Genomic DNA, 11,762 nt, shown 5'->3' with positions numbered 1-11,762 from the left:
ACAGTGCCACCATTAATCATTTTTTTGTAGTAGTCCATCATGTTATGCTAAGATCATGGAACTTCAAGTCTTCGGTTAAGTATTGACGCATAGCTGCTACTTACATGCCAAGTAAATAGCAACTATACGACTAAAGAGTGGCGATTTTTTTTTTCTTTTAGTGTTACAATATTTGTACCACTGTCACCTATAATAGCTATAAATAGTTTTACTAAAATAGCTTATGCTCTAGTAGTATATTAAAAATTCCACTGTAAGTATAATGATACATTAAAAATACCACTGTAGTAATAAAAAAAATCTCAAAATTAAGTGAATTTACCAATTAACCCTCCTATATGCATCCTAAACATATAGGAGCTATGCGCCTAGTTGCACTTGCTTCATCATTCTGACCCACACTATATGTCTCCTCTGGCATCTCTTTCAATACAGCTAATGAAAAAGCTTCTAGAAAGAGCTTATATGTTTCACATCTTACCACCAACAATACGACCACTTTGCTTAAAATCTTAAGTATGACGTCATGATAAGCCCTACTAACTGTCATCCCTCTTATATTTCCCTCAATTTCTTTGGTTGTAGCCCTGTTTGGTAATTAGCTGGTAGCTGCTTGATATAGATGGTTGTAATAGCTGATTTAACTAGATGGTTATATTAGATGGTTTGACTAGCTGGTTGTAAATAGCTGATTGTTTAAAAGTGTTCGGTAAATAGTTGTTTTAGTGTATTTAATAGTAAAAAAAAAACTTGTTTAATAAGCTAGTTTTTTTAGTAACCTATTTGTTAAACACTTAAATTAGCTTTTTTAAATGGTCAAAATCTCTAAATAGGACACAATAAGCTAAAAGCTTTCCGTCTTCTTGAAAAAAGCTAAAAGCTTTTTACCAAACAAGTATTTTTTATTTATTTTATATTTTTTTTTTAAGGTGGAATGGCACTTTGATAAAACAGCTTCTCCATTGAAACGCACTCATTGTTCTCCATTGAAGCGCCTTGATACTTGTATCCACCATTGAAGCAGCTTCTGAGGTAACTTGTTGTTTCCATTTGTAATCATTATGTCAATTTCACAATCTTTAGTTTATCGTTAATCTAATTTAATTTGAATTGTCAGTGTAGTAAGTTTAGGGTTCCAAAATTTGAACTATTTGTTCTAGTTACTAACATTATTTGAATGATCATAACCAGAGATTATGTTGCTAGAAATTTGATAATTGAATCAAATATGCCTTTCCTCCCTAAAATTATTTATGTGATAATTAATTGAATCAAATTTGGTTGCTAGCTAATGTGTTGCAGAACCCTTTAATGTTAGAATTGAACTATGAAATTAGACCTCTTCGGCCGCCCTGGCTCAGGGACGGGCCTTATTACTATTTTTTGGTGCTTAATTGCTGAAAATGGTGTTGTTTCGCAATTTCGGTTATGCTTGGATTGAGGAAATTCAAGGAATTAATAATTTGTATAATAGTTAGAGAGGATAATAAATCTTGCTATCAAATAAAAGTTTTCGATTCTGCCTTACGTTCATTCTCTTCTCTCCTTTGCTATTATAGGCTAGAATTTACTCCCTCCATTTGAAAGTCGAAATTAAGATGTCCAGAAAAAGTTGTCACTTATCCTATTTAGTAATGGTCTGTGAGAAGTTGGTGTGAACCTAGAAACATATTGTTGTTTGCTCAAAGTTATATATCACGAGGTTGCATATGGCTTCTTACTCAAAATGTGTGGTGTTCGTGCATGCAGGTGACTTGTGGCTTTAGCTTGGTGATGATATATCGTTTTGACATTTGGAATTACATTTAATCGATCACCCAACCTGATTCTCATGGTTAATAATAAGTTTAAGAGTTGAAAACATATACTAAATGGATAACTTTCGCGGAAATCCTCCCCCACCTGGTGTGCAATCCATACCAAATTTTATTTCTCCAACTTCATCTGTACCACCATCACAGCATTTTGGCAATTTTCCAAGGCCTCATGACCAATTCTTTCAACATCATGCGAACCATTCATTTCCTGTACCTCCATATGCAGCTCAACCTCCACATGGCCAAGCCTTTCCGCCACATGTTGGTCCACCACCTCAATTTAGTGTCGCTCCGTTTGCTCAGTTTCCTGCCCAAATGCCTAATAACTATCAGTATGGTAATGGGTTACACCATCCGATGCCAGCCTATCAACCTCCGCAACAATCAATCCCCAATTACTTCAATGGAGCACCACACAGCATGATTCAGCCACCTCAACCTGGAACAGGAACTGGTTTTGATGCTGGTGCTAGTGGTGAACCATTGCCTGTAAATGTCGGAAGTTTAGATAATGTCGCACAGGGAGATCCAGCCAATGACCATAAAGAGAAGGTGCAGGATGATAGAACCGATTGTGTTCAATCGGGAGCAGTCATGTCTGATCCATCTAATGTCCATCCAAGTGGCTTATCGAATTCTGCAGTTGAAGCTTTGCAAGGAACTCCCTTAGTGGATGATGGGCAGAAACATGTAGATACAGATAGATTTGCTTCTGGAGAAGACAAAGGACTGTATCACCAAGCTGCTTTGCACTATCCTCAACAACCCAATGATGAGATTGAGACTGCTGCTCAGGCTGCTGTGTTACGTGAGCAAGTATGCTTGTCGGAGATCTGGTTTTTTGTCTACTTTTAAGCTAACTTAGTGCTAATAGGAATGTGATTGATTTTTCTTTTTCCTTAATTGATCAGGAAATTGCTACTCAAAGAATCATTGAAAGCCAGAGGTTTGCATATATTCTTTTCAGTTCTTCTGTAGAATAAACAATGGAAGAGTGTACAGCTAAAAGATGGCTCTCACATAATTTAGCTTTGTTACTTCAGACAGGCCAGAGGAACTAGCACACTGCCTGAAGATAAGAAAGACTTTTTATCTGGACAGTGTGATCCAAATGCTATTAAGGTATTTAAATATGTTTACTTCATGGATCACCATAAGCCTTGGCTTGCCAGGGCTGCTTCCTGTTGATATTCAATTGTGAATTTTTATTCTTTTAGTTATTGAGCCATCTATATGTATGTTAATTGTTTATCCGTTGGATATATACAGGAACATTTACTGAAGTTTACTGCAGATCATCGAGCTGAAATGGCTGAAAAGCGAGGAAAGCCCTCAGCTTCTGGGAAAGGTTTATATATGACTTCTAATTATTGTTAAAACTTCCCATCTACTTTACAACCTTGAACTGTAAAAGAATAAGACAACAAGCTTTATAAATGACGTGGTTGTATACACTAATCAGTATTAGATTACCTGTGTTTCCAATGATACCATTACAGTTCAATTCCATTTTCTTTATAAATGACGTGTCTGTATACGTTCACCAGTCTTAGATGATTTTATATGCAATTAATGTAGCTGTGTTTCTAATGATACCATTACAGTTCAATTCCATTTTCTGTATTCCTCTCATTTAATAGTTGCACTTCATTTGTTTTACTCAACATTTTCAAATCATCGTGCACATAAACTTTATTTATGACATGGTTGTAAACATTAATCAGTCTTAGATGATCTTTATATGTAAATTGATGTAGCTGTGTTTCTAATGATGTCATTGAAGCTCAATTCCACTTTCTTTATTCCTCTAGTTGTACTTAAGGCTGAAGAGAATTACTACTTCAACTCATGACCCATGCTGTGATCATATTTTTGCCCTTTTTGCTACAATAAATCACAGCCATTACAAGTCTGCAAAGGTTCATATGTAAGCAACCTTACAATTATTCAGTCTGTATTAGAGGGAAATGTGGATCACCTTCCAATCCAATTGAGGATGGAGAGAGAATTTAGGTATCTTAATAGCATCTTTAGAGCAAAGGGACACTTGGTTAAAAGTACTCTGCTTTTAGATTAATTTTTGAATGCCGTGATTTAAACTTTAAGATGATATTATGTATGTCTCTTTTAAACAATCCCTCTAATGTGATCTACTACTTTGTGGTAGGATTCGTATGTCTAGACCTCCCTAGACATTATTTGACAAGATTTATACTAGGTGTTCTTGCACTTCTTATAATCTATACTTAATTCGTATTGGTTGATTTAATGAGGGGGAAAAAAAAATCATGTTTTCTTGCTTGAATATTGTATCCATCTCAAGTAAAATGAGTTATGGCTGTTAGGAACCTCTTAAATGTTATATTTTTACTCGCCTATTCTGTGATCTCACTTTCAGAAGTTTGAAACACAAACCAAAGTCAGAATGACAAAAGGTTAGAAATGGTCAATAGTATTATACACAAGACGTGATAGAATTTATTTGTGGCCAAAATTTCTGTTGACTTTAGGCATATACTTTTGTAAATTAGTAATTTGGCAGTTGTGTACATATTGCTTCTCACTGGGTTGTGGTGGTGGTGGTGATGTTTTCATAGATGTTGGCATCTCTGAACCTATTTTGGCATGTTATATTGAGTTAGTTATACATTAATAATCCTTTATTTACCTTTTTATTTCACTCTTTCTTAATTTGCTGCTGGTTTGGTTGCCAGATAATCTGGAGATTGGTAATGGTTATGGTGTGCCAGGTGGGGGTGCTTATTCGAATGCTTTACTGCCAAGTAAGACTAGTCTCAAATTTTTGTTATTTCTATGTATTTAGTCTATTAAAGTTATTCATATCATTGATGATCTGCTCTTAATGATTAGAAACATCAGGTTTTGGTGGTGATGAAGTAAGCAATAAAAATGCTGATTTAGCAGGAGAATCACAACAGAGGCATGGGGCAAAAGAGTTACCGGAGTACCTTAAGCAGAAGCTGAGAGCAAGAGGAATTTTGAAAAATGAGTGTGCTAAAGATGATTTTGCTGCAAATGATTCTGTATGTTTCTTGCTGGTAGTTACTAGCTGAGTAGAGTTCAAAGTTGGTTAAAACTTAGACCTAGGTAGGATAATTGGATTCATTTGTCCTGCAAAAAGTAAATACTAAGGTGTTGTTCCCTTTACCTCAAGCAGAGGTTGAGAGTAGCATAACCTGATTTGCCTCTGCCCCCTGCAAACTGCGAATGGGAAAAAGGCAAATGATACTGTCATATAGTAATTTTTGGCTCAGTTCAACAAATTAAATATTTCCTTCTTTTTTTAGATGCATCAGGCCCCGATTACAAGAAAAGTTGCTTTCCATTGTTGTTGGTTGCATACAAGAAAAGTTCTAGAAAAATCAGAAATAGGAGTGGGAATGTGAGGATGGATGAGATGGAAATAAAAATGAAGTAAGGAGGAGGGAGGGAAAATGTGGCTTCCCTTGTTTTGTAAAGGAAAATGTTTTCCATCATAAAGGATGCAATTTTCCATCATTGGGAAAATTGTTTTCCACCACTTCACTAACCAAACAAAGGAAAATGGGAAAATCATTTTCTATGAAAACATTTTCCATCAAACCAAATGGGGCCTAAAGGAAAGTGATGCATCTAATTTGAAACTTCCCTATTTAGAAAGTGATGCATATAAAAAGAAACGGAGGAAGTAGCAAGTTGCAAACCTGTACCGAATCTCATACTAGGTTACTGGAAATTGTTCTGTGTGTTCAACATTTGCAGACAGTCACACAATAGTTAATTGCTGACTCTTAAAGTAGTATAATAGGATTCGATTTTCCCGCTAGAATAGTATATAGTTATATACTAAAAATTGTTATATTCTGTATGTGTTTAGTGTACCTCAATCAGAGGTTGTAAGCAAGAAGAAATGAGAGATAAGCCTGCCAAAGAAGATTTTAGCTGCAAATGATTAGTAATAGTATGATCAGCACTTGTAAATAGTTACCAAGCCAATTACATGGTCAATGCCAACCTTAAAATAGGATATTAGGTTTCCTCTTCTTTAAAAGCATTAATACAAATGAAATGTAGATGGACTTCTCTTCTTTACACTTATACCTAAAGAAATATTTGAGAGCAAGAAGAATTTTGAAAGAACCCTTAATTTAGTATGATAAGATGATGCAATATATGGTCTGGAAATAATATGTGTTTTTTTTTTTTGAAAAAAAAAATGTGTGATTTAAATGTTATATTTGCATTCATCCCATTGAGGCCAGTCAGGCCACTAACAAAGTTACTTTCTCCATTTACCCTGAATTCCAGAAGCTAGAAGCACAATCAACTCAATCGTCAGGTGATATCAGCCTGCTTCCTGGATGGGTGAGTTGTGATTGCTTCTTCTGTTGCAGTTATTTTCAGTTTCTAAAGAAGAAAACATGAGTAGTTCACATCACATTTCATTTTACGCAATAATTGTTCCACAAGTAATATACTCCCTCCGTTCCCAAAATTTTGGTTCATTTTTTGTTTTAAGGTGTTTTGGAAAGTTTGAGTCACTCTTTATTTCATTTTTGGCACTCTTTTTACTACCTTACTCCTCTTACCCCACACTGTTTAAACCTTTCTGCCCACTCTCTCTCTTACTTTATCCACCTTTTTCTTTTACCTACCCACTTTCTTCTCCATCTCTCTTGCTTGATCTGCCTTTTACTTACACCCACTTTTTTCGAAATTTCCTAGAAACAAGAAGCTACAATAAGGTGAGTCGAACTTTTGGTAATAGAAGGATTATGTATGTTTTCTGATTTCGTGTTGTTTATGGGCCTTCTAAATTTGGAGCTATGTGTATCACTGCTTTGTATTAAAAAAAGCTCTGTTTAAAAACTTATCTGGTGTAGTAAACATCTATGTATAGATTGAAGCCAAGGACCCTGAAACTGGTGCTTCATTTTATTACAACCAAAGTACTGGAAAGAGTCAATGGGAAAGGCCAGTGGAAACAAAAACGACTACTCAAAGCCCTTCAACTTCAACCACAACTTTGTCAGAAGACTGGGAAGAAGCACTTGACGAAACATCTGGTATACTATGCAACTTTTTACCAAATGCAGGCTCTGTATGGAAGAGATATATGTATTTTAGGATATTATTTTCTAGTTTAGGGTTAGCATGTTTCTCATACAAGTTAACAAGTGTGGCTAACTGAATAATCTACCAACTAAATGCCATGTCTCTTACTCTCTTTATGTACCAAACAATTTACACAGTGCCCATCCTACTTTTGATTCTTCATTTCACCTTGTGTAACCTTGTTGGATACTCAACATTCAGACATGAGTATGACACTTGGACACTTTTTTTTACCAAAATATACATGAGATGGCCTTCTCAACCCTTGGACACATAACCCTGTCTGACACCTTTAGTCAAGTTTGAACAGCATTGCTTATCCTAATGTTATTGATGTGAGATGCCTGTATTTCTCTTAGTCAAACAAGTTGTTGATTCACTACAGTTTGATTGACTGATTTGTTGTAGTGTAATGTCTGGGAACGTGTCCCTTTTAAGTTGATGATAAGATTTACTCATGAATCGTAATTCAATAACAATGCAATATTAATGCTCTCTAAAAAGTCTGAAATGATCCAAAGATTAGAATTCATAATAATGGCTTAACTGGTATCTTTCTTTTTCTAACTCCTTCCCTTCGGTTGCTGAAAGCATTTAAATATTCCATGTCTACTGCTACTTCGAATTCCCTTGGATTATAGGATAGTGAATCTACTCTTGTGAACCATAACTTTGAAGCTCAATGCTACCTTTTGACTTTTGTTGGGGTCGATGATTAGATATATTGTACTATATGTGTAGGTCAAAAGTACTACTATAATAAGAAAACCCAAGTTTCGCAATGGGAACATCCTCAGATGGTGCAGCAAGTTGCCACAGTGCACGTGTCAGGTGGTACTTCAAGCAGGCTTAATGAAAGTATTTGGATGGAGCAGTCTTCCATGCCAGAGAAATGCTTGAATTGTGGTGGTTGGGGGGTAGGACTTGTACAGGCCTGGGGTTACTGTAACCACTGCACAAGGTATGTTGGTCTTCCTTATGAGCAATGCTCCTTGTTTAGATTGATAGTGCTGTATATATGGCATGCAGGTGCTTTTTCCTGTCTTCCTGGTAAACAAGTATGACATGATGTTCACGAAGTAAACAACCTTTCCAAATTTGTTATCCTTTAGAATTTGCTTTTGTTTTTGACAATGAGGTCACAGGGTGACGATGTAAGGCATCAGATGAACTACCATGTTCCATGGTTATATGACCTGACTTCATTGTGCGTGAGAGGTTATTGTGCCTCTTTTTTGTTGAACCTACAACATTTAATTCTAATTTCGTAGTTTGTATTGCTTGAATCTAGGACTCTCAACCTTCCTCAATGCAAAAACTTAGGGCACAGTGGATTTAGGCAGCAGAGTTTGAGCAACATGGATGGCAGACAAGATTTAGACAAAAGTGCTTCCAATCAAAGGTATGGAACGTCTTTTTAATATATTAAATGATCTCTATGAATTTGTGTAATTGGTGGCAGTTATTCTTATGCTTTATTTTTTGTTTGATTTGCTTTTATATATCTATATAACCTAGACTAGCAAGGCAATTTACTTCCTTAGTGCTTGCAAATAGAATGTTCTTGCTTTCAAAGACTAGTAAGGGGCAGGGAGAAACGAGAACAATTGGATTTAAAGTTAAAGGTTCGCTTTTATTTTCCCGACAAAGAAGATACTCGAGCTTCTTGAAGTATGTACTTGAAAATCAGCCTCAAATGACTGTGATGTCTATCTCCTAGGACAATTCATTACTTCAAGAAGTAGAAGTACTATCAAGGAATAAAATTGCTTTTTTCAGCCCCCATTATTGTTATGCTACTACATCGACTCCCTGTTAGACTTCTATTACTGTGAAGATTCTGAGGAATGTAAATGATGGAGGAGCAGAAGTATCAAAGATTTATATTTTTTTTCAAACCCTTAATATTTATGCTAATGTCTTGACAACATTAAACTTCTATCACTCTGAAGAATTTAAATGTTTTCAGTAAGCAGTTTTTCACAAGTGTCAATGTGTCATATAAGATTTTACTAGGTCAATTCTTGTGATACCTCTACAAAGAAATTGGATTAAGGCTGCAAAGTTTTGATGCCATTTTCCAGAGGCCCACCTTAATTGAAATCTCATTCGCATGCTTCTCTTCATATAAAATTTTTTCATTTAAATACAATACCTGTAGAACATATGGTGTGAAAATTTTAGCAGCTGAACTAGAATTGCTGCTAAGTGCTTTTTTTTTTTTTTTTTTTTTTTTTTTTTTAAGGGGGGTGGGGGAGGTGTTGGTGGTGTCTTTTCCTTAGCACTTATTAATTTTTCTTTTTAGATAAGGATGGTCTGATTCAAACTTTACCTGGAAGGATTTGGGAGGGAAACTTCTATTATTTTTGTAATCTTTGCATCTTTGTTACAGATCTGGTTCACGACCTCCAATCAATAAAGGAGGCGGAAGATACAGTAAAAAAAGGACCTACACTGAGGATGATGAGTTGGATCCTATGGACCCAAGCTCTTATTCTGATGCTCCACGCGGTGGCTGGTATGTACTACTATTACTTAGATGATTTTTTCCCTTTTCCTTTTTGTGGCTGTGTGGTTAACAATGAAGAAGAAACAGGCATTTGGCCATCTTTTATCTAATTTCAACGGATTATGCACATGATTTGGCATGCTTGTGCATAAGTTAGGGCCTTAGGGGACTGTGGTACCATGTAAAGTGGAGTAATTGTCCTTTGCATGTTTACAGGGTTGTAGGCCTCAAGGGGGTACAACCACGGGCAGCAGATACTACAGCGACGGTATGGTCACTTAACCTTTTTTTGTAATGGTGTGAATTTATACTCAATCATGTTTACCTTTCTCCTTTAGTTTTCTGCTGAAATATAATGTGCCTATTGTTTATCAAATATGGATTTTCAAGTAGTCAGAAAGCACCCTTGAAAGTTAACATTGCTTTTGGGCCTTTTGTTATAACTTGAAATGCACTACCTACTTTTGTTGAGTTTACTTTCTAGCCTTTGTCAAGTTGTCTCTACTCTCTGATTGATTCATACTTCAGATTTGTTTACTAAACTAGAAAGCATGTAATCTTTTGTACCTTTTAATTGTGGACTATCACATTTCTCAAAGAAATTAATCTGGTTAAGCTTTTATAAATTGGGATGAGAACTGAGGAATGAGGATTGTGCTAAAAGAGTTGATAGTGGAAAATCTTTTATTCTATTTCCTTGTAACTAGTGTATTGTGTACTAATTCGTATAATAATGGGCGAAGCTGTCTTGAGCTGGACAAATATGTAAGAGGGCATAACTGCATACCATTCTACTAAGTTTTAACTGTTCTGTTGTTTCAAAAACAAAAACAAAATAAAAATCTCACTGTTCTGTATACCAGGATAGTCATTGCATTAAAGGCTACATTACTAAGGAAACACCCAACGGAAATATTCTGTATCTATGATTGTCTCCCCCCCCCCCCCACCCCACTCCCCCCCCCCCCCCCCCCCCCCCCGCGAACACCACCTCCCTTTTTTCTCATCTCCCTGGATTGTTTTGAAGTGGCATAAGATCGAAAAGAGGGGAAAAAAAATAAGTAGATGGATTGGGACAATGAACTTCTGTTATTGCATTTTTCCAAAGATTTCATGTTCATCATATAAATCATTGGTGTTGTATGTTTCCAGGGCCCTCTTTTCCAGCAGCGTCCATACCCTTCTCCAGGAGCAGTGTTGCGTAAAAATGCTGAAGTTGCTTCAATAAAGAAGAAACCGGGATCTAATTACACACCGATATCTAAGAGAGGCGATGGAAGTGACGGACTGGGTGATGCTGACTAAATCTCAAGAGTGTTCTTGGCAATTATGTGGTGGTAAATGGTTTTTCCCTGCAGGGTTGTGTCCAAAAATTAGTGTCCAAAATCTGAAGTGCCTAGTCACTGCATTTGTAACTTTATTTTGTGCTTTTTGAGTTCAAATGCATTAGTATCAATGTCATATATCTGTGCTATATAGCTAGATACTTAGGTTAAAATTAATCTCATTCAACATAAGGATCAAAATAAACTTTTGCATTTGCAAGAGAAGGCGATATGCAATCCTCCTAGTGTAATATTTTTGACTTGTAGACTTCATTCATAGTGTAAGATTATTTTTATTCATGGAAACATTACTTGAGTCAATTTTAATTCTATTTTATTTTTCGGAATCACAGTTTTCATGTTCTAATTTGCGCGTGTCATCTTTACGTTCTTTGGGGTACAAAAGGGTTTCAGTGTTTCACTAACTAGAAATCAAGTTGGTCAGAATGAAGGGGGTGGGGGGGGGGGGGGGGGATTCAATTCAAAAAAGCAAACCAGTAAAAATTTACATTGATTTGTAACTTGATTACACAATTTCATTATTGAAATTTAATTAGTTGTATTTTTAGTATATATGTTACCTTATGTAAGATGAATTGCATGTAGTTCTTGTCGAAAACAAACCACTCTATTATACAATGTTAAGAGTTAAGATTGTGTACACAGCTGAGGTTCTCCTTCCTATGCAACTCTTAATATGAGGGTCTTAATAGAAAATTGTACAATAATGAATTTGATTTTTTTTTTTTTTTTTTTTCCAGAATGAACCGGTGAATATTAATGCAAACATAATCCGTATGACATGATAAGTAGTATAAAACATACAATTACTAGAAATCTATTCACAAGAAGTTCATGAAGTTTCTCTTATAAATATGACACAATTTTTAACATTGTGGACAGTCTTTGCCTTATAAAATTAGGCCTCCTATCCGCAAAGCTTCAAGCCAATGCCTCAATTTTATTTTTAAAAAAAAGTTTCTAAAATCTGGTTCA

The 11,762-nt window shown here is 35.6% G+C and overlaps 1 protein-coding gene across 4 annotated transcripts; it reads left to right on the top strand.

Annotated features, from left to right (window-relative positions):
- Positions 1-1,840: 1,840 nt before the first annotated feature.
- Positions 1,841-11,113, top strand: LOC145631151 (uncharacterized). Of its 4 annotated transcripts, none has more exons than XM_081683246.1 (13): positions 1,841-2,633; positions 2,729-2,763; positions 2,861-2,939; positions 3,087-3,165; positions 4,532-4,600; positions 4,743-4,861; positions 6,126-6,182; positions 6,718-6,883; positions 7,674-7,893; positions 8,224-8,334; positions 9,325-9,450; positions 9,658-9,709; positions 10,594-11,113. In XM_081683246.1, the coding sequence occupies exons 1-13, from the start codon at positions 1,872-1,874 to the stop codon at positions 10,744-10,746; spliced, it is 2,028 nt and encodes a 675-aa protein (XP_081539372.1). In that variant the 5' UTR covers positions 1,841-1,871; the 3' UTR covers positions 10,747-11,113. The 4 variants fall into 4 exon arrangements, with proteins under 4 accessions (XP_081539372.1, XP_081539371.1, XP_081539370.1 ...); XM_081683245.1 differs by having other exon boundaries at positions 4,740-4,861; XM_081683244.1 differs by having other exon boundaries at positions 4,698-4,861.
- The last annotated feature ends 649 nt before the right edge of the window (positions 11,114-11,762 follow it).

The sequence above is a fragment of the Chenopodium album genome, chromosome 5 (assembly GCF_948465745.1).
Source record: "Chenopodium album chromosome 5, dcCheAlbu1.1, whole genome shotgun sequence".
NCBI lineage: Eukaryota > Viridiplantae > Streptophyta > Magnoliopsida > Caryophyllales > Amaranthaceae > Chenopodium > Chenopodium album.
The sequence above is the reverse complement of the archived record's forward strand: the minus strand, read 5'-3'. Positions and strand labels throughout refer to the sequence as shown.